Raw genomic sequence first — 23,847 nt, forward strand, 5'->3', positions numbered from 1 at the left:
CCCTTTGTGTGTGTTGTTATCAGATGCAATGTGTGTGTGATCATTTCACATCATGCCTCATTTTAGACAGAAGCAGATTTTTTTTTTTAATGAAGTGCAGTAGACAAATTAGGATTTAAACCACTGGGCTGGTTTTCCTGAAAGGAATCTCTGAGTCTGATTTATGTTCAGTCCAGTTAAAACATGACGCCCGTGAAAGTATGAAGGCTCTGAAATGATTTCATTTTAAAGGTTCCTGGAACATTAAGCACAGATGCACTGGGGGCATTTTAAAATCTGAATTAAAGCTCAGCTGTCTGTCTTTTCCGTGAGATGCTTTTAGGAAAACTAGTCCCAGCTTGAAGTGGAAGGAGACGCGAGAGTAACAGTGTTCTGAGGACATGTTGTGGACATGTTTTAATGCTGACAATGATCTGTGATGTGACGTGTGTTGATATGAAACATGTATGTTTGCTGGGATCTGGGTGTGAGCGTTCGGAGAAAACAAAAACCCTGATCTGAACCAAGAAAAGATGCATTCAACTGTGAAAATAAAAGAGATGCAGTGGCATCGCATCGATCCCGCAGTGCCTTTGTCTTTCTCGCCTTCCTGCTAAACTCACTAACGTAATATTTCTACAGGAACATAAAACAAAATCTACTGTTTCAGCTTCCAGTCATTTAGTCAGAGCTGAGTTTGAAGAGTTTGGTCTGACAACTCGCACTAGCTGCGTAAAAAGAATTATTAAAAAGTAAAAACTAAGATTTACTGAAAAGCCTCAAAGTTTTATTGGGATTAAAAAGTTGGAATGTTTGGTTACATAACACATCAGAGCGATTCACACGCACACACACACACACACACACACACACACACACACACACACACACACACACACACACACACACACACACACACACACGCGAGTCACAGTCATTCCCTCCGGAGAACAATCAGTCCAACAGATGCCACATGTTAAGGTTTGCTCTTTGACGACTTGACACCAGATTAGTTGTGATGATGTCTCCAAACAAAGAAAAGAAAAGCAGTTAACATCATATGTAGATATATTTATTGAAGCTTCTATAACTGAGCTCCATGCTGAGCTGCTCGCTCTTAGTGTCCAGCTTTAGTTTTAATCTGTTGAATACAAATTAAATACACGTTATTTCACTTCTCTGCCAAAGATTTGGTGAATAAACGATGGTTCACTACAGCAGAGTTGTGCTGAGGCTCATGCTGTTCTGCACTTTGCTTTGTGTGCGTTGGTCAGCTCTAATCTATGTATGAGCAATGTGTAGATAACAGATGAAGAGCAGACTTAGTGTTGTTTTTCTAAAAGGATCTGGTTCAAGCTTCAAAGTTTAGGGAATGTAAAACATTTTTTAAAAAGTTTTTTTGTGCAACATAAAAAGAATCTTTTGAATCTTTCATAAATAGCTACAGGTACCGACCAGTGTCACAAAACATTCAGTCAACGTTAGGTGGCGTTTTTAAAGGCCTCAGATCAGCAAAGTCTACGAGTTAAACATATTTAGGAAAACTGGCTCTGGATTAGAATCACTGTGTTTAAGATAAATGTAGTTTTAGGTTTTCACGGAGTTAGCTGAAGTGAATTAGTCCTCCTCTCCAAACCTGCTGAGCCGAGTTCCAGTTCCGATGCTACACGCTGGCCTGATTCGGAAAACGTTTCCACCCACACCATTAAATTTAGCTAAACATCTGTAATCAGACACAAAGAGGAAACGCTGAAGTCGTCTAAAAGCGCCTCTGAGACGCAGGTGTCCAGCCGTGTCCCACCTGGACGTTGGTCCGTTATGTCCCATCACACTAGTGCGGAGCTAAAACAGTCGAGAGCGGGAGTCAATAAGAGAAAAGTCAAATCCAGTCCCAGGAGGAAATGTCCCACAGAGTCCCACCGGAGCACGGGGGACGCGTCACAACACGACGGGACAAGGAGACAAAACTCAACATCATAATATCAGTTTTAGTCGGTCGTTAAGGCAGCACAGGTCCATCCTGTTCTTTGTCGTCGTCATGACAACAGTGAGAAGAGCAAAGTCTTAGTTGTCATGGCGATGTCAGGTCAGGGTCGTCAATCAAGGAGTCAATGTGACTACATGTCCGACTTTCAGGATTTCCTCGTCAGAGAAGTGAAATGTAGTTTTTAGGCACAATCCCACGCTTCCCACCCACAGCTCCCAAAATCCACTGCTCATCCACAGACTCCACCTGTGTTAAAATGTCACCAACCTGCAGGAGGACAGGAAGAGGGACAGACTTGTTGGTAAACAAACAAAAAGATTTAAATACCAGTCTGTGTCCAGAATGGAAACATGAAACTTCCTCATGTCAAAGACGCTCGCTCACCTTTAGTGTGAGCTCCTCCTCGCTCTCTGCGGTGAAGTCGAACAGAGCCTTGGCCACTCCTTTAACCGCGGACTGCTGGACTGGAACTGGTTGGACGGGAACTGGTTGGACTGGAAACACGAAGAGGAAGCTGTGGTTAGAGAGAACACCTGTTTCCATTACTGACTGATGTGCCTGTCCCGTGTCTGGATACTGTGTTTTCTTCAGACCGTATTTTTGTGTGTCTCTGTCCCTCGTGTGTTGTTACCCTGGTAGGGCTGTGTGAAGGCAGCGGGGTAAAGCCCCTCTCTCCCCTCCAGTCTGCCTCTCCTCCACTCAGCGTCGATGTGCTCAGTCACTCGGATCAGCGCCCCCTTGTGGAAGGACAGGTCCTCTGCAGCCTGACCGGGGAAGTCAAACACAGCCACAGCCCACTCCTCTGCCTGCACACACGCACACACACACGCACGCGCACACGCACACACGCACACACACACACACACACACACTTTTAGCAACATTCCTTGTAGGAATAATGTGAAATCTGACCTTAAATGGAAAAACAGAAAACACAGAACATGTAATAAGTAGGAAATATGAAATATGTTGAACTACAAACTAACTGCAGCACTGCTGTCTAATCTGTGTTCAACAGTAAAACACACACACACACACACACACACAGATAAACACACTCACCTCTGAGTTTGCGTCCTTTGAGGTTTCTGGTGCTGCTGAGGACAAATGTACAAAAAGAAAAAGATCATTACATTCAAATCTAAAGATGAGAAATCTCCACTTTAACAAGATGCTTGCTCCATAATAAACCTGTTCACAAACAAACTGTGTATCTGGGGAGCTACGTCTCTCTAACTGCTCCTTTACAAGAGGTACATCAGCAGTTGTTGGACTGTTCGGTCTTTCCTCTCTCCAGCAAAGCACAGACACATTTTGCTGTGCCCCTTTCCTGATGTGACCTGGTCTTTATATTTGGTTTATATTTATTTATTTTTATTGTAATTAATTTAATAAACAGCAGCAAACAAAGGAAAAAGGAAAGCAAACAGGATTCTTCAGCGCACCGCTGTGTTCTATCACAGGATCCATCGACGTGGTTTTTGTCGTTTCCCCTGGTGATAACGCCGGCTGTGGGAGCGGCTCCACCACCTCAGTGAAGTTCAGGGGGAATATTCCAGTTCGCCCGTGGATCTGGCCCCGCCCCCACTCCTGCCCTATGAGCTCGAGGAGGGCGATGACGTCGCCCTGCGAGAAGGTGAGCTCGTCGTCCTCCTCTCCCTCATAGTCAAACAAGGCGATGCACCGAGGACCACTGCCGCACACACGCGTCAAAGAAAACATGCACAAAATGAAATCAATAATAAAACAAAGGTGTTCTACAGTTCCGGGTTTGTATGTAGCTTATCATGACGTGTGTTTGTGTGTCTGACCTGACAGGAGGAGGGTCTGGCTGCTCTTTCTGTTCAGTGGGCTGCACAGGCAGAATGGACTAAACCACAAAGGAAAACAAAACTATCATCAACGTGTTTCCAGCAAAACAAAAAGTTAAACTGAGGGAAACACACTCGCCAGCTGCTCCAATACCTGGGACTCAGGCAGGCTGAGGTCCTCCAAGGCAGGTTTTGACTGGCTGTCCTGATCGAGGACGGGCTCTAGTTGGGTGTCCAAGTCCAGGAGACACTGTGATGGGTTAATGAGGGGGGTGATGGTGGTCTCACTCTTTCCTTCATCTGAGAGACGCTCTGAGGGCTCCGGGGTGGGGTCGTCCAGGACAATCAGGACTTCCTGTTTCTGCGGCAAAATGACAAGTCTAAAATCTATGATCTCACATTTTGTGTGTGCATGTGTGTGCGTGTGTATGTGTGTGCTCATACTGTGTAGCTGCTATAGAGAGGATGTCCTGGTTTAGGTCGGGGGGGCAGAGGCGGTCCTCTCTTTGAGACCCTTTGAGTCTGCAGCTGATTCGCTGTTACAGAAGGAGGTGGTGGAGCGGTCTGTGAAGGTGGAGACTGGCTGGCTGGTGAGACAGAGGGAGCAGGACTGGTCCTGGAAGGAGGAGGGATCTGGCTGACGGAGGAAGCTGAGCTGACGGCTGGAGGTGGCGGACGCCCAGGAATGGATTTGATTGGTGGAGGACGAAGGGGGAGGAACTTGACACTTGAAGGCCTGGACAGAAAGACAGAGTCAGGTGAACTGACCTTCAACACTGAAGAGGACGAGAAGCTGTCCTTCTTTCTGCCTAATAATCAAACTGTGATACAAAGACAATTTTGTCCTTTAGAATAAAAAAACTCATCTGATTTTACATTAAACTTCTATCTTCTATCTTGCTCAGCAAAACTCTTCCTCACCGTGGAGGAAGAGGAGGGTCTGATGAGTTTGGGTCAGCAGTGCTGGTGGTTTCAGCTTTGGTCTGGACCACAGGCCCTTTCCTAAGGGCCGGAGCTGGTGCTGGTGCTGGGGGTTTGGCTGGAACCGGAGCAGCGGCTGGTCCTGATGGTTTTGGGGGCGTAGCTGGGGCAGCTGTAGGTTTGGCTGGGACTGGGTTTGGATCTGGGGCCAGTAGTGAGGCTCCAGTGGGTTTTGGGGCCAAATGTGGGGCTGGAGAAGTTAAATAAAAAAAAAAAGTCAGACTACACATCAGATCAAACAGCTGCGTGCGTCATACACAATGGCCGGCGTTAGCTCGAAGTCAGTATCCTGTAGTTTCGGTTGTGACAGGAGGTGATGAGGACGCCACACCCAGATCAAGGTAACAACACGCACCACACATACAGCCCGCAAGTTCATACAAGTACAGATTCATACTGATACTGAAACTGCGTCCGGTTACACAACTGAGTGGTGGAGACGGGAAAGTTTTTAGAGCCGAGAAATCTATAAACCACAGGACAACAACAATTCCTCTTATCTAGCTGCTGCTGTGTGAGACGGCCAGTGAAGCCTGGCTAGTTGCATCATGGGAATTATCAGCCAAGTAGACCGATAATGTGGCACACACACACACACACACACACACACACACACACTCACAGCTCACAAACAGTGGGGGCTTTTTTCTTCACACACAATCGCAGCTTTTTCTTTCACAACATTTGGATTGCATAATATAACCCCCTCTCCCTCTTCTGTCGCACACACACACACACACACACACACACACACACACACACACACACACACACGCACACACACACACACAAACACAAACTTGCATACACACACATTAAATCTCTCCACGTTTGCATATTTCTGCCACATAATGAGCAAGATTTATGTCTGTAAGCTTTTAAATGCTCCATTGTACCACAGCTACATCCAGCTTAGCATTCACACACACACACACACACACTTACCGCTGGCTCTGCGTGGTGAGGTCAGCGCTGCTGGTTTGGTCGGGATGCCTGGACGAACACTTCCTGTTTTCACTGAAACGACAACAAAAATAAATAAGAGGAAAATAAAAGGTCAGTCAGTCCAGGACTCAGACAGCTTCACAGATATTACCCAGCAGGCCTTGGTGATGAACGACATCCACCTTTAGAGCACAAACATTTTACAAACATTATAATTCTTCATCACAGTTTCTGGTAAAAAACAAAAACAAGATTTTATCCCGTTCTACCGTTGCATTATTTCAAGATAAAATATATTTTCTTTCGAAACCCACTTTCCAGGCCACTTGGAACAAAATACAGATAATATGTTTTGTGAGTTCCTGCGAGCTGCCTGCAGAGGTCAGCAGACATAACTGACTGCTGGGTTCACCTTTAAACAAAATGTCATTAACCACTCACCAGTTTGGTTTGCAGTTTCCTGCGTCTCATCACTTCCAGCCTGAGCCTCTGTCTGTGCTCCACTGCCAACCTCCACTGAGGGTCTCGGAGGCAGAGCTGGGGTAGCGGGCTCAGCTGCGGTGCCCTTATCCTGGTGTGGTGCTCCCATGCTGGCCCTAGGGGCGACTGGAGGTCTCGGTGGGGGTTTGGGGTTGGATGGGGAGGGAGCGTCACTGAGAGAGGGGGTGAGTTTGGGTGGTGGGGGCCTTGGGGCCGGGACCGGGGCAGAGGCAGAGGCAGAGGAGATACTAAGGAGGGTCTCTGTGGCAGTCTGGGGTTTTGGTGTTACTGGGGGTTTTTCTGTGTTTTTGAGGGGCTGCGGTGCTGGAACAGATTTTGGGGCACAGGAAGGTGCTGGTTCAGTAGAAGTTGGGGGTTTAGGGTTCAAGTCTGCAGATGGGGATTCAGTTGTTTTCAGAATGTCTGTACCACCCGAGTCTGCCGCCACTGCCGCCAATCCGCCATCTTCCCAGAATACCTTGCTGGATGGTTTCGGAGCATGTGAAAAGTTCTTGGGCTTTGGGGCGACGATGGGAGGGGCAGACTTCGCTGGTTGCCCCTGGAGACGAGGGCGTGGCCGGGGTTCAGGTCTCTTTGTGACAACAAAGTCTCTGTTGTTACTGTCCCCACAGCTCACATCAGTCCCCTGCTGCTGCTGTTCAAAGGCTTGTATCCTCGCTTTCAGAGTTGCCATGTCCTCCCTGTCCTCTTCCTCGTCTCCTTCCTCACTCTCTGATTGGCTGTGCCCGCTGCTGTCGCTGTGGTGATCAGGGAAACCCCAGTCGTCTGAGCTGAAGGCCTCGAGCAGCTCCTGCAGGTACTTCCCCTGGCTCACTTCTTGGTTAGCGGTGTCAGCTCCTGTGCGGGCGGCTAGCGTGGCCAAACCGTCCTCACGTATTTTCACCAATGTCTGAACTCTAACCTCACTGCTGATTGGCTGGACACCTAGCTTAGAACGGGGACGTGGTCTAGGACGCTCTAACTGGACGTGAGAAGAAGAGTTAGAAGGAGTTGCCACGTCAACAGCCACAACAGACTGATCCCATTGGTCAGTCTGAGCACCAGTGGTTGAGGTCAAAGGTGAACAAAGGTCAGTGAGGATGTCACAGCACTGGGTGTTGGCGGAGGTGTCTGTGACCTTCTCAACATGTGTGTTTGGTCTCACACAGTCACTGTTAAGGGAGGTGTGTGTTGATTGGCTGGTGGTGGTGGTGATGTCATCAGTGTGAGATGATTTGGGAGGGTGGGGGAGAGGCGGTCGTGGTGGTCTTACTGGTCTTCCCACTGCACAAAAACAGACTATTTCTACTTACAAATATTTACTAACAAATAATAAATACATGACAGAACACACTGATGAAACACACAAACGAAGTGAGCACCACTCACCCTGTGGCTCGTGGGTATCAGGAGCAGATCCTGGATCAGTCTGCGTGGCGATGGTTATCGTGGAGACGGGACGCGACGAGGATGAGGAGGAGCTGGAGGAAGAAGAAGGCAGGAGAACCTGCTCCTGTGTCTTCTCCCTGATCACCTCCTCATAGGAAGGAGGAGGCTGAGGAAGAGAAACATAACACAGATGAAGCTCAAATGATCAAATTTCACCTTGAGTTTTCATATATATATATATAATAAAAACAAAATGTCTAAGCAATTAATTTTTAAATAACTGGCAGATTAATTGATAATTTAGTGGAGATCTTTTGGTGCTTTTTGCTGCAGAGATGTGTTAGATTTGCCAGATTTCATGACTTCCAGGCAGCCAGTATTTTCCATCTGTTTATTCCAACAACTTGACGGATGAGATGGGAACACAGAGCTGCACGATAATTTGTTGATTTGATCATTTAAAATAAACACCTCATGGAAATGGCTCACGATTCACTCACAAACTCAGACATTCACATTTAAAACAGCACACTGAGGTAAGCTTGTCTTATTCTCAAGGGAAGGTTTATTCCACAAAAGAAAACATTTTCAAATCCATTTGCATTGACATATATGGAAAAATTCTAAAAGCATGTGGAAAAAGCTGGTATATGATATATCATTCCAGATAGTGGAGGCATTTATGGAAACTTCATGTGATTTTAAACTGTTAAAGGACTCAGGATCAGGTGTTTATTATCTGTGCCCAGATGGGTATTTGTATTTGTATTTATTTATTTATTTATTTAACAGGGACGGTGCATAGCTCTCAGCCACACCAGAGTTAGCTACCAGCTAATTTTCATCTGTAGTCCCTGAGCAGGAACAAAACACATCAAGTATTAAGACAGAACACTATAGTACAAGATAAGTAAATACATAGGAATTAGGGTTGTAAAAAAATAACCGATTTGAGTTGGAAAATCGGTTTTGATTTAAAAGATGTGAGTGCATCGGTACACAGAGCCCTGGATGCACCGGCCCATGGCCCGATTGCAAAGTTATAAATCGGTTTAATGTCCCCTCTCGGCATCTCCCCCCCCCCCCCCTCTCTCTCTCGCGCACCTTCCCGTAACACTCTCGCGAGACATCAGATAGCACTGTGTTGGCGAGGGAAAAATAAAAATGTCCGATACCGACACAATCTACAACGCACCGTCAAGTCAAGTCAAAGGTGTGGAAGAAATTTGGATTTTATATGAGGAATGGAGCACTGGATAAAACCGCTGTAAAATACACCGGTAGTACGACAGATCTCACCACTCACTCGGTGAGACGACATGGGGAAACAGGCGATGAGGAGGCTAGCATAGCTAGCACAAAGACACGACAGGACACAGGCGTACAAGACTTCTTCTAGCCAAAACACAACCACAGCTCGGCTAGAGCCAAGGCAACAACGGCTTCAATAACCCGGTTTATTGTTAAAGATCTGAGACCATACTCTCGTGGAGAACGACATTTACTGCAACACAGTATAAACATTTATTGTGTACTCATTGTTTATAAACTATAGTGTGTGAGCAGAGACACGCTCAGAAAACATTAAACCAAAACAAGCTTCACAAATGTCAGGTGTAAACATCCTGAAAGTCACTTTCAGGCCAGTTTCAAGCTCAGAGGGATCCTGTTGTAGTAATCTCAGTGGGTTTTAACTATACATATTCAACTCTCACACACATCACATGACACGTGACATCACATATGTCGGTTGCCAAGGAGATCCATGTCACATGTCACACGTGTCTGTACTTTTGATGTCTGTGACATCACATATGTCGGCTGCCAAGGAGATCCATGTAACATGTCACACATGTGTCTGTACCTTTGATGTACCTTTGATGATGTGACACTATATATATGTATAACCAGCACCAGGTCTCTCACAGACTTTACTGAAGACGAGAAAGCTTCTCAGACAGTTCAAAGATCTCAGTCACAATGGTACAACTCCAAACAAGTACTGTTACAGAAGAGGACACACCACAGACAGCCATGGAGAGGGGAGACAGCTCCATGGACATAATGGACACACCTCAAACACCTGAGTGTGCTGATACTGCTGCCTCTGATCATGAATCAACAACAGAGGCAGCAGTATCAGGAGAAGATGGACCAAAGACAGCCATGGAGAGGGGAGACAGCTCCATGGACATAATGGACACACCTCAAACACCTGAGTGTGCTGATACTGCTGCCTCTGATCATGAATCAACAACAGAGGTAGCAGTATCAGGAGAAGATGGACCAAAGACAGCCATGGAGAGGGGAGACAGCTCCATGGACATAATGGACACACCTCAAACACCTGAGTGTGCTGATACTGCTGCCTCTGATCATGAATCAACAACAGAGGCAGCAGTATCAGGAGAAGATGGACCAAAGACAGCCATGGAGAGGGGAGACAGCTTCATGGACATAATGGACACACCTCAAACACCTGAGTGTGCTGATACTGCTGCCTCTGATAGTGAGTCAACAACAGAGGTAGGAGTATCAGGAGAAGATGGACCACAGACAGCCATGGAGAGGGGAGACAGCTCCAAGATCACAGTGGACACACATCAAACAGCTGAGTGTGCTGATACTGCTGCCTCTGATCTTGAGTTAAAAATGGAGGCAGAATGTGATCATCTCAAGGTGTTTGTCACCCTGCTGACAGTTAAAGTGCTGACCAAGTGTCACGCTCTGAAGAACTTAAGTAAAGAACAGTTGCTCTCTCGCACCAAACATCTGGTGAAGCAGACAATGGAGGACGCCACCATCACTGAAGGCTTCTGCCCGAACCCCAAGAAGGTCAAGAAAGTCAGCAAGTCCGTGTTGAAAGAACTGGACAAAAAATTTTGTGGTAGGCGCTCGGTGGAGTCCCTATTAGTCCTACACGATCCTGTTGTGGACAATGTCTTCATTAAAATTATGCAAGATCAAATCGAAAAGTGCTCAGAGGCACTCGCCAACAAGCTTACATGGAAAGACGTGCTTCAAATCATTGCAATTGTTTGTGGTCTTCTCCTTGTCTTCGCCATCATGGCGTTGATTTGATCTCCATATAACCCCTGCCCCCCAACCCCAATTCTCACACCTTTTCACTTTTTTCAGACTGTGCCATGTTACAGTCTTTATAAAGGCTATAACATGGAAGAACCTGAAGGAGTGAAGGGGTGTGAATACTTTCTCAATGTAAAAAAAGGCCACACTGTGGATCAGTGGTAACACTGCTCTCCTCAGTGTCGGTGTGGGTTTTCTCCGGGTGCTCCGGTTTCCCCCCACATTTGGACAATTTGAATTTTTGCAAGCCTCCATCAAGAAGTGCTCAGCCTCACTCGCAAGGAACGCTGGCTCCAAGTTTACATGGACAGAAGTGTTAAACAACACTGGACTTTCACTCTCATTCATCATCGCTGTCTTCCCCTGAAGCAGAACACCAGCCCTGCAGCAACATCTACTCCAGCTTTCTCAGTGTCCCCCCCCTCTTCATAAAGGCCACACAGTGGATCAGTGGTTGCACTGCACCCCTCGGTGTCGGTGTGGGTTTTCTCCGGGTGCTCCGGTTCCCACCCACATTCCCAATTTGGCCAATAAAAATTATTAACTATATTTTTAATGTCTGAAGTACAATTTCTTAAATTAGAGTAATAAGGCAGACAGTGTGGATTAGGAGGTTGTAAATAAAGTGTACCGTCTCATTTGGACCCAGAAGTCAAACCAGATAAATGAGAAAGTCAATAAATGTGCAATAATTATAATAATAATAATAATAAAATTGAACTTTACTACTAATAAACTTTATTCATACAGTACTGTAAGTTCACAAAGGAAGCACAAAGGTGAAGACATAAAAATACCTATAAAAACCGAAAATAGTCGTAAATATTTAATTTATTAGTTTTTATGCAGTCAAGAAACAAAGAAGATTTTTAAGAATAAATGAATGACAGAAAATAAAAGAAAAACAAAAAAACATTTTATAAAAATGAGAGGTTTTTTAGTTTTAGTTTTAACAGGACACAGATTCTCCACATAACAAACACTCAAATAAGGATTTTTAAAATCCATATTCATTCACACTGAGATCACAAACAGATTGTTACCTGTACGGACGGAGGGATTGTGGGTCCCCAGATCTGTGCAGCAGGAGGAGGGGGAGGTGGGAATCCTCCAGAGGCCCCTGGGAACCAGGACGTGGAGGCCAGCGGCTCCGCAGACAGGATAGTGATCTCTGGTCGCCTGGCAACAGGTACGGACAACAGAAAGTCAAATACAGGGAAATCAACACGTGCATACACATAATGTCAAAAACATAAAACTGTGACAGACTGCTACAGCAAGGAAATCTTCTTTCAGCTGCACAGTCAGAAAACTATTTGCTGACAATGTGCAGGAAATCAACTTTTTCTTCTGCACATTTTCATTTTTGGGAGCGTCTGACTACCAGGTGTACGTTAGGTAACACTCAGGTCTAAAAAAATACATAATGTTTTAAATTAAAGAAGAAACTCATTCAAATAAATGAAAGAAATTTCACTCAGCTGTGGCTTCAGTTTGAAGTGAGCAACACATCGTAACAAGAGGTTTAATGATTAGTGAATGGTTTATAAATGTTTATGCTGCTTCAAATCCACAAACTGCTCCTGACAAGGAGGTCAGGAGCAGGTGACGTTTGTTAACTAAAAATATTTTTTCCTGACCGGACAAATTTATCAGGGAGCATCAACATAATAAAACTGAACAACAGAGCAAACAGGTTCTCACTCTAGTCACTACTGGCCTTTTTAATCTGCCTCTGAAGATGATTGTTATCTGTGATATTACGTACAAAGGGAAAGAGGCTGTAATATCTTTGAGTCTGACTCGCAGCTGTTCAGAAGATAATCTGGCTTTGACTCCTCCGTTTCCTGTTTAAGGAAGATTTCTCACCAGTTATCCAGATCATCCGGATTCAATTTGAACACTAGGGAATCTGTGTGTGCACAAATATGTAACAAAACCATTTCAGTCCATTAGTGTCTCACCTCCTGTCTCTGTCCCTGTCTCGCTCTCTGTCTCTATCTCTGGACGTCTCAGAGAGAGAGGTCGGCCTGGTGGAGGCTGATTGATAACAGAACAGGGTTAAATACAGTCAACTAAAGCATCACACAGCATCAATGAAGTGCAGGAAGAGGCAGGTTTAGAATACAGAATACAGTATATGAAGCAGCTTATGTGGAAATGTCTAAATTGGAGAACATCTAGTTTTTCTGGCTGCATTTTCTGCATGTGTGGTGACCTGTACAAAAAAATGTGGGGAATCAGGAACAACAAAGGTTCACTGGGACACACACACGTTCACTCAAGCACAATTCTGAGGTGCTTGTACTTTCATTGAAATATGATGCATAGTTAGATTTAAAATTTAGAGCCACTTTGAACATATAAAATTATGCTCATATGTTGATGCTAATATCTCGATGCATCAGTAATAATAGAAACATCTTAATACTTCTTCCATCACTTGTTCCATAAATACATGTGGTTAAACAGTAGACTGGTGACCGTCCAGCTGGATTTTATTACCCCACAAAAGGTCAAAATGCATATTTTCTGTTTTTAAAAAGAGAAACAGAAAAAAAAACTTTTCCAGGCCACAATTCAAACGGACTTCAGATTCCTACAAAGCTGTTTGACATATTACCATCTTTCTCTTGCTCGTACAGTTTCAGACTCGATGCTTGACATCCACTCTATACTAATCTTTACAAGCCCAGTGTTACCAGCTACACTAAGTTAGCAAAGACTGATCTGACTTTGCATGTTGGATTTCTTTATGTTCCTGTAAATATGTTTTCCACATTGAATGGAACAGCTTTGGTGGTTTCTGTGCATACTTTCTTTTGATTATTTATTCATGATATTCACAACACCCACTTCCATAAATGTTCATACACTGTGTTTTCTTCACGGCACCACTGTGAACACTTAACTGGACATAACTGACTCTGCAAACCACTGCACTGAAATCATCTAAGAACAAAAAGCAGAAAAAGAAGAAGGACTTCATGAGGAGCTGGAGGATCAGTACTCACTTCTCTTGATGGCAGCTCTGATGGAAGAGAGAGGACCCTGGCTACAGAAAGAAAAAGAAAAGAGGGGGGAGGAAACCATGAGTCACATTATTTCACCTCTCTCTCCCCCTGTAAATCACTCACTCTCTCTCTTTTCCAATGATAAACATAGCTTGGTCGTCCCACCCAGTCCTCGGTGCTGGAGCTCTCCATTTTTTTAACCTTTCCTTCCTCTGTGAGCTCCACACTGCTTCACACTCATATTTATCTATTCATACACAATACTGTTCAAACCCTTTGCACACTTAACATAAATACACGCTTCTGTCACGTGACCCATCACATGACCGGCGCCCCAGAGCCATGCTAGAGGCTGAGCTGAGATCCATCATCAGCTCTCAGGGCTGAACTCTTGAATTGGCATTAAATGTGAAACAGCAATATTTGTTCTGAAGCAAATGTTGTTTTCCCCCTTTGTAATCATCTGGAGCAAAAAAATAAATAAATAAATCAGCTGAAAGCTCAATTTTCTAAACATCCCAGAGAGACAACCTGGAAAAAATTCCTTGTCATCCCTTAAGAGTGTTTATCAAATTCCCAGACTCCACCTGCCTGAAACCTAAACTGTCAGAATGATTCGGAGAGACCTCAGGAGCTCCAGGATCAGAGGAAAGCCAGAAACCGAGCCAGCATTCTTCCCACTGAAATGGAAAAACAGTTGTTGCTAGGCAGGATAGGAAACAGAGGAGGTCAGACGTCTCTCTGCATCTGTTTCTCTCCCTCTGTGTTTTTAATTGTTTAATTGGTCTCTTGTCTTTCTCTGGGTCTCTGGTCGTGTCTCTTGCTCTCTCTTTCTCTGTGTGCCACAGAGCCTCTAACCATGAACAGACACACATGACTCACCCCTGACGCTGCCCACACATCTCCAACAACTCCAGAACTCACTGCTTCACTTCAAACAGAGGGAAAAATCCTGCTCTGATCCTCCTCTCTACGTTTGTCCCTATCCACTGAAAAAGGTTTGGACCAAACAAAAACATTTCAGTGTTTAGACTTTGTTCAGGTGTCCACTCTGTGAACACTGATCCCTCTTTGCTAACGCAGTTTTTCTCTGTTCGGCAAATGTTGCCGCAGCTTTTTCGCTTGTCCCATTACATCATTTTGGGGCGTGTGCGACTGATGGTCCAGCAGCTCAGAGGCTGATTTAAAACACAAACACAGCAGGACAAGTGAGTCTCTATGACTCAAAAAAACAAACAAAATTATATATATTATATATATGCACACACTGGTTTCATGTTGACTGATAAACAGCTGGCGGCAGTAACAAACCGAGGACCAGGACACACAATCAAAATATGTGAAACACTGAATATAAATATAACTTTTGTTTGTTTAAAAGAAAACTCTGCACCTTATGTAAGTATATTTAACTGATCTACAGCTGCAGTTCAGTTTGGTCCAATGTCAAACCTCCAACACACAACAGTAAAACAACATAACACCTACATAGTCCTGATGAGTATTTACTTGGCACCACCAGAAACTGCAGGCTCAAAGATGATTTCATGGTGAATCTCCTACTTTTTCTACAACCTGTTGTTTCTCTAGTTACAGTTGTTTTTAAAGAGAAATAAACTCAGACCGAGGCTCTGTTTCCCCAATAAACAGACACACACGGTCTTTAAACCCTGTGACTTCTCCAGCTAGTTGCCATGCCAACCGGACAACAGCCAAAATACTTTCAGGAGTGTGTCAGACCCAGAGACCAAAGGGGGGAAAGTAGTCTGTGAGGATACTGAAGAAAACAGTCCCAAGGAGCACATGTGTGACTGAAAATGTTCTGTGATGCTTTTAAAGCTGAAGGACAAATTTACTGATCTATTCTACTGTAAAACATCTGTCACGACAGGCTGAGATCAAAGAGATCAGACCTTTCACCTGGACTTCAACATCAAACACCCTCTCGGTCATAAGCGTCTACACATGGGTCACATTAACTGCAAACTTCCTGGTAACAGTTACTCCTCTCGGCCAAACTCCCGAGCGAGACAAAGAGGGTGAAGAATGAGAAACGTCTTACCTGTGACGGTGCTCGGGCTTGCGTCGGTCAGGACGACCTGCAGAGAAAGAAAGAAGGTCTTTACTCACTCATTCAACCCACGGAGAGGTGTGACGATCAAAAGCTTCATAAAGCAGAATACAAAGAGATTTTCTGTGAGAAAATCTCAGTGAGGAGCCGCCTTTTAAGCTTGGGATGAACCTGAGGAACAGCTGGCTTCCAGGAAGGAGCATAAACCTTAGGACTGAGGAAATAAACTACTGGCAGCAACTGGATTTTTAAGACTGACTGGAACAGACTGGGTCCAGTTTGATCTGATCAATCATCACGCCCAAATCATATTGATAACCACTTCAACAGTTGTAATGATTCTCCCCAGTTTTTGCACATATGGTATAACGTTCTTTGTGCATCTGAAGAGCCTCTTCTATTGTTTTTGAGTGTAGACAATTTCGTACTCCACACAAGGAGGTTGTGTTTTTACCTGTCTTTTACCTGTCACTGTTTGTTGGTTTGTGTGTTTGTCAGCAGGATTACACAAGAACCAGTGAACTGATTTGCAGGAACCTTGGTGGGTGGATGGGGCATGAGCCAGGGAAGACCACGTTTTGAATTTTTGCCTCTGAGCTCTGGGGTACCCTGTTTGACACTGGCCAATCTTGTTCTTTAAGTAACACTGATGCCTTCAGCAACTTGGCATATTTTGTTAAATGAAAAAATTTGGTTAAAACACGTTTATGTCCCAAGAGTAAAGTCCTGGTTTGGTACGGTTTGGTACAGACACTCTGGTCGTATTGGCACTAGTTATCACAGCTTAAATATCAGGAAAATTAAAAATCCTCTAAATGAAGAACAAATCAGTCTCATATGTTTAAAAAATGGACACTGTCAAAATGCTAACTTCAATTTCATATAAAAACAACACCACTTACATAAAACAACATCAAAATAAAATCCAAGAAGGAGGACGTCACCACACCTGTCTGACGGTCAGGTGATCACCACAGAGACAAGCACTGAGCAGCAACAAAAAGGAAGGGAAAAGATAAAAAAAGACTGTGGATTAACGTGTCCTCACCTGAATCTCCTGACATCACCTTCTCAAGGTTAAAAAAAAAAGGAAGGAGAAAGAAAGGCAAAAGGAAAAGAAATAGGACTGGACTTTTTCTGTCAGTGTGGACATTTTCCCTTTTCCTACCTCCTTTCCTGTCCTTTTCTTCACACCCCCACTGATAACCGGGTCAGCTTGGCTCCGTGTAGTGTCCACACACACTGAACACTGATGTGTTTGGAAAATATTCTGCCAACACTTCTTTCTTTCGCTTCGTCTCTTCCTATTCTGCTATGGCAAAAGTAAAATTTTCTCTTTTCTCTGCTCTGTCTTCTTCTTCTATGCTCTCTTCGTCTCTAAAACTCTAACCGGACCGCCCGTCTGCGCTGGCCAGCTTTCCGATTGGCAGAGAGCATACGTGAGGCCAGGCTGTGATTGGCTGCTGTGGGATTCTGCTGGAGTCATCAGGAGTTTTAACACTTCCAGATGTTTGTCCTGCAGCAGGCTGGTTGAGCTTTCTGCTGGAGCTGCGTTCAAACATGCAAATGCACAGCGCAGCAAATTTCCCTCCGCGCTCGTCATCTGTTGGGCTTCTCGTTTGGCACGAGAAGGTCAGAGGTCAAAGATTGGAGCTAAAAGGGATTTAATGCTGTGCGCAAGGAAACTTCAGTAGAGCTGACAATCATGACATCAGACTACACTTCCTTACAGCTGCTATAATCAATATTTTTATACTAAGAATGGATCAAATGAGGATAAAACCATTAAAGGGTTCGCATGTAGTAACATAACATCACCTGGTTCTACAGTTCTCAGCTACGTGGAACATTTCAGCACCTTTTGTTGTTTTGGTTCCTGCTGTCAAATCAAAAGCACTGACAAAGCCACTGTACCGCTCCTGCCTGGCAAAGTTAGCAACTGGCTAACCTGCTAGCTGGTAAAACACAGTGGAGCATATAGATGCTAAACAGCCAGAGACTTTCAACGCTGTGATTAAGCAGCATTTTCCGAAGCTAAGGAGAGGCTAAAGACAACTCACTTCAGACGCCAGAAAAATTCACCACAGACAGTGTGGGACTGCTGCGCACACACACACACACACACACACACACACACACACACAATTAAATTACGAATCAAAATTCCTTTCTCGCGTAAAAAAAATAAAAGTATCTGATGAAAAGCACACGTTTGAAACACATCTAATGAAAACTCAGTGACCTCAGCTTGTCACAGTCACATGCTTGACTTTAATTGCACAACACCAGCTGACTTAGACCCTGAGCAACACATGCTCCCAGATCTGTGTGTTTTTACCATGCACCATGCACCAGCTCTCATTACTGCAGGGTTTCTGTAATGCACTTCCCTGTCAGATAAACTGTCACCTGATATCACCTGTCGGTGCAGTTTTAATTTCCTATTTCTTCTTCTGCTCACGCCAAACAAACTGGCATCACTTCCTTTGCAGCAGACTGTAACTGGAAAACTCGCTGAAAGTCTCCAACTGTTCACTGATTCACACTAAAGCTGAGCTGAAAAATGAGCACTGAATGGCACCAAGTTCATTCAAGAAACAAAGCATTTCTGTGAGCATCTGAGTGATCTTTGCCAGTTAGGAGAGGGCAACATGGATAAAATCCCCTGCTAAGCTATATGCAAATAATAAATCAAAATAAAATAAATTGTAAGTTCATTGTTTCCCTGAAAGAGACAGAGAGAGCGAACAAGGCAAAGAGGGAGGACTCGTACACTAAACTAATGGCTGTAAGTCTTGGCACAGGCCTGCACCATTACAGCCATCTGGGAATGTTTCTGTGTATATATGCGTGTGTGTGTGTGTGTGTGTGTTTATGCCTGCATGTGTGAACTTTAGCCCAAATGATGACATGTTCGCACACTGATACGAGAATTTATGGCTTTGGGTTCAAGCAGGTTACACCCACAGTCATATACAATCAGTAGTTTAAGAATAAACCTGTGTGTTTGTGTTTTTAAAGGAAGTTTTTAATAAAGGAAATTTTAATTTGTAAGATCTTTGTGTTCTCTTTCATTGTCAATTAACTTGCCAGTTTTTCTCTTAATTAATTAGTAAGGGACCAGATCAATTAATTGTAAAAATAGTTGGCTAATGCAAACTAATTTTCATTATTGATTAATCAGGTAATTACCTGCATAGTTAATCGATTACTTGTTTGGTATATGAAATGTAAAAATGAAATGTCAAAAATATCAGTTTTGTTAACCAAAAGTCCAAAAACCCAAAATTTAGTTTATAATTTGAAACTGGTTTCAGTTACAGGTATTTTTAGTGCAGCTTGGACAAACAGTTTAATCAGTCCTGTGAGAGATTTTACCGGGACACTACAAATATCACAGAACTGGAGGATCCTTAAGGAGGATCCCATTGTGGCCAAATGTCTTAAAGTCACCCACATCACCACAGAGACACTGTAACTCCACGAAAATAACAGTAAAAACAAATTACAGGACTATTCTGAGCCTTAGAAATGTTCGGACAGTCTTTCTGATAACTGAGCATCTACAGCTTCAGTTTAAGGTTTTTACTCTCACGGCCAGCTTGCCAGTTGACTTGTGACAACTTATTTTTCCAACATATATCGATAAAAGTAGTCGACATCAGGTGGAATCAGTTTCAAACAGACGAGATAAGTTAGCATTTTTAGCCGTTTTACCTCCGGAGCTGTTTGGCTGTCGTCGGACCACTTGTTCCCGGGTGTCCCTCATCATGTTTTCCTCCTCTTCTTCAGACCGTGCCTCGGCCATTTCTCCTCTCTTTCAGTTGTTTTTTCCCAACTTTCTTTCCTCCTTTATCCTCTCTTTTTTTCGTGTCCCGGCTGTCTGGGGGAAAATGGAGCCGGGTCAGAACAGGGACAGCGGTAGCCACGGCATTATTCCGCCTCCCGTTCAGTCGTCGCTAACGTCCACCACAACAACTCGGGACAAGTTCATCCAAACACGGTCAACTTTCAAGCCCGAAACCGCCTCCAGGATCCGTGAAACACTTCGGCTCGGTGTTCAGCAGCTACGGGGGCGTAAAACACGTTACAACCTGCTGCCTCGGTAAAACAACGCTTGTCGTTGTGTTGGGTTTCGGTTGAAGAGTTTCTCCGTCGGTCCCCCCACCTCCGGCTCCCCGGTCGCGAGCTCAAGATACGGAGCCGCACGCTCTCCGGCCGCCTGACGTCACCACTGAAGAGAAAAAAAAAAAAGATGGCGGACAAAACAATTAGCTTAAACAATTAGCTTATGGAGCAACAGTGACTCCCAATCAATCAAACAACAACTGAGAAACACAATAACACAAAACAACTAAAACCAGCATGTTGATAGTTACAAAGCAAACTCTAGACCTACTTTTAGGTCTGGGTTTTAATTTTTTTTAAGTTTGCTTATTTAGTGATTGATCAGTTTATTCGTACTTTTTATTTTTATTTTTTATTTTCTGGATTTCTGGTTTTACTTTGATACGTCTGGTTGATTTCTGGTTTCAGTCACTTCAACAGATCCTCCCTGTTATCATCTTCTTATCTTGGGGTTAATGGCGGGATGGGGGATTTGTGTAAAGCATTTTTGTATGAAAAGTGCTACACAATTAAACACTGATTGTTTTACCATCCATTTAGTACGGCTAAAAATGCAAAATAAATACACAAATTAAAAAAAAAGGCAGATTATGACAACAGGCGGTTTATTTTGTGTGTATGTTTTGTCACTGTGCTTATGTTTCACTTCACTTTAAGGTGAATTTCCTTTGTGGACAATAAAAACAAACTGAAGTGAAATGAAAGAAAGAACAAAGCTGCTAAAGTCATTACATGACTGACACAACAGAGAGAAAGAGAGCGAGACACAGTGACTCAGAATGACAGTGTTGAAAACATGAAGGAATGTAAACAGTTATTATCAGGTCTGGACTTGCTGCAGTCGTTGGCACTGAGGATAATGTGTTTTCATTTGTGTCCCTTATGCAGCCAGACCAGTCAGGAAACCTGTGTCAAGTTTCATTTTGAAGTCCTTCAAGCAGATGAATGTGAGAACAAGATCTGCGTGTGCATCATTCTGCACAGTGAAGGTCAAACAACCATAACACATTTTCTCCAATGATCAGTCAGTCAGTTGTAGTTTCAGTGTTCTGCCACTGGAGTGCAGCACTGACAGCTCCATCCAAAGGTGAGTGTGGAGAAGAAACAACACACCACCACTGACCTCTAGTGGAACAGGTCTGACATTGTAAGTGGACTGAATCTGTTTCAGTCTTTACCCAATTTATAAAAAACACATTGTGCACAGAAAAATATCAGTACAGAAACATAAACTGCAAACACTGACCAACTTCAGGTTTCACATTCAACTGATTCCACTAATGTAAAAGTGTCTTAAACTGGACTTACACTCCTTCCTATTCATGAAAAAGTGTTTTAAGATTATTTTTTAAATTACTGAGGTATGAAAACATATATACACAGTTTACACTTTATCAGCTTCATCGTGATGGATGAGGATGAGGCTGTTGGCTGTGATCCAGATGACCTGTGTGTATTGTTCAGATTAATGGCTCCTGCTGTCCTGCAACACCAGCCATTAACCTGCGTTTCCACGGTGATTAACGGAGCCTCATGAACAGCATCACACAGCGGGGGTTTACTGTGTGTGTGTGTGTGTGCAGGTCCCCATGATTAACATTACGTTTCAGACGTTATAACACACACACACACACACACACACACACACACACACACACACACACACACACACACACACACACACACACAGATAGCTGACTCTAAAGATATAGCATTCAGTAGTAATTATTACTATACCCTGTGTCTCATGCGTCTTTGGGGGCGTGGTTTACTGCACGCGGGGGCGGGATTACATGGTTACCTAGCAGCCAGCAGCAGAGTGATTGACAGCTGAGCGGCTTAAAGCCTCAGGGACAGAGCCGCGGTCAGAAACGGTGTCGGTCTGGACTTAAAACAACTCAAGTGTCAGATTTACAACGAGAAACCTCGGGATTTGTTTTTGCTGTTTTTTCTTTTTTTGACTCTGTAAAGTTTGGCGCCGCTTTACTTTTGTTTTTACAGTTAGAGAGACTGAGGTCCTTTATCTGTGAACAGCCGAGGTCAGATCCGTCTGTCAACCCAAACAGGTGCAGGTGAGTCTGGAAAGTACAGTATGCTGTGATATCACTTCAGAATAAGGTCATATAATATAATGTCATGTCAAAAGTATCAGACTGGAGGTGTTTTATATGCAGGAAACAGCAGCTGACAGTTAAAAACAAAATAGAGTAAAAAAACAAATTATAAATATAAATATATATATAATTATTCATTTTCAGTGTCCTTTATTCACTCTGAACCATATATATACTGTTCTGTCTTTATATAAAGACAGAACAGAGAAAGTGATTAGAGTAAAAATAATTTAAAAGAGAAAACACAAATCAGGTCATGAGGGCTTTACTGAGCTGAATCAGTACAGAGGAGACAGATGAAGTACAGAACTGAAACAAAAAGAGGGACATACAAAGACACAGAAAATAGAAACAATTCAGCTTTTAGACTAATAGAAATCAAAGTAGAATAGAATAGAATAGACTGTAACTATAGAGCTAAAAATTACAGAGGCATCTGTTGTAATTAATGTCTATTCCACTGTAATCTACTGATTTACTCTATTGACTTGGTATTCTCTTGTGTGTGTGTTTTGCTGAGTAACGCTGGTGTGTGTGTGTGTGTGTGTGAGTGATGTAAGAAGTATTAAGAAGGTGTAGCATGCATGTGCTCACACTCACAGTTCAGTGACCCTCGCTGACCTGTACACACTGCGTGATGGTGCGTTCAAGTGTCTTCAGTTCAAACCACAAACCACCTGTGTTTTCTGTGAGAAACGTGCAGCTGCACAGATTTCAGGTTGGCTTTGTCTCATCACAGAGAAAAAATTTGTGGGAATACAAAACCTGTGCAAACACTGAGAATAGTTCAGTGTGTGTGTGTGTTGCTGGAACGAGGTGTTTCATCATTTCATTTAAATCTCAATCAGCTAAAGGCCTGAAAACACGAATCATGAAGTGGGTCAGAAATGATCTGAACACCTCTGGTCTATGTGTGTGTGTGTGTGTGTGTGTGTTTAATCCCTGGTTTGTGTGATGGCATGTGACTGTCTGACTTTAACAAGGACACACACACACACACTCATGGTGGTGGTTTGGGATTAAACATCACTGTCTCATCTCAGATTACTTCTCTCTTACACACACACACACACACAGTTTAAAAATCCATCCTTCACCATCTGGGCCTCTAATCTGAGTGTGTCTATACATGTGTGTGCAATTTCCTGTTTGGATCCTAAAGTTGTCATTGTGTGTGTGTGTATGTGTGTCAGTCAGACAGATTACCCTCCTTCACTCATCTCTCTGTCTCTCTCTCTGTCTGTCTCTGTCTCTCAGGACGTCTAGAGGAGAACTCCCTGGGAATTCATGGAATGTCCTGGAACGCCCAGGGTGGGACTCGGACTCGTTCGGACCACTTTTCCTGTTTGCTTGTTGCCGCTGACGACCCACACTTCCTGTTCTGGCCTCGGCTGTTGTTAGTTTCTGGACAGAGAGAAAAATAAAGAGGTGAAGATCTCCGGTTACACTTCAGAAATAAATTCACTGGATGCTGCAGATACACAACAAGCTCAGATGACAGCGATAGATGAGAAGTTAAGGGATTATCAGTTATTACAGTTCACCCTGAGGTGGACGGTAATAGTGTTTGTACAAAATTTCATCTGAATCCATCCAGTAGATTTGAGATATTTCAGCAACCGACGCTGACATCCTCAGGGCTGTGGCTAAAAATAACGTTCGCTGTGATGGATTATCTTCCTGCAGCTCTCTGCCAGTTGATTCTCATAACGTGGTGAAATGAAATGAAACCAATGGCTCAGGAAATCAGGTTAAAAGCTTTGGACAACAGGTTGACAGTCTTGCAGATAATCATGTGTCTTCTCTGTCCGTGTCCTGCAGGCCAGCTACTGCCTGCAGAGGCCAGGCAAAGAGCCTGATC

General features: G+C 43.7%; 1 protein-coding gene across 3 annotated transcripts; it reads right to left on the minus strand.

The window, feature by feature from the left end:
- Positions 1-547: 547 nt before the first annotated feature.
- On the minus strand, positions 548-19,955 carry LOC121177311 (SH3 domain-containing protein 19-like). 3 transcript variants are annotated; one of them, XM_041031584.1, is made up of 17 exons: positions 19,462-19,955; positions 15,736-15,772; positions 13,674-13,714; positions 12,624-12,699; positions 11,703-11,838; positions 7,573-7,738; positions 6,145-7,467; positions 5,704-5,775; positions 4,699-4,948; positions 4,222-4,513; positions 3,932-4,138; positions 3,778-3,836; positions 3,412-3,659; positions 3,029-3,063; positions 2,598-2,772; positions 2,351-2,480; positions 548-2,233 (listed from the first exon to the last, which is right to left on the minus strand). In XM_041031584.1, the coding sequence occupies exons 1-16, from the start codon at positions 19,550-19,552 to the stop codon at positions 2,353-2,355; spliced, it is 3,336 nt and encodes a 1,111-aa protein (XP_040887518.1). In that variant the 5' UTR covers positions 19,553-19,955; the 3' UTR covers positions 548-2,233; positions 2,351-2,352. The 3 variants fall into 3 exon arrangements, with proteins under 3 accessions (XP_040887518.1, XP_040887517.1, XP_040887516.1); XM_041031583.1 differs by having other exon boundaries at positions 2,351-2,460; positions 3,029-3,060; positions 19,462-19,954; XM_041031582.1 differs by having other exon boundaries at positions 2,351-2,460; positions 19,462-19,954.
- Between the last annotated feature and the right edge of the window lie 3,892 nt (positions 19,956-23,847).

The sequence above is a fragment of the Toxotes jaculatrix genome, chromosome 23, assembly GCF_017976425.1.
Source record: "Toxotes jaculatrix isolate fToxJac2 chromosome 23, fToxJac2.pri, whole genome shotgun sequence".
Classification (NCBI taxonomy): Eukaryota; Metazoa; Chordata; class Actinopteri; family Toxotidae; genus Toxotes; species Toxotes jaculatrix.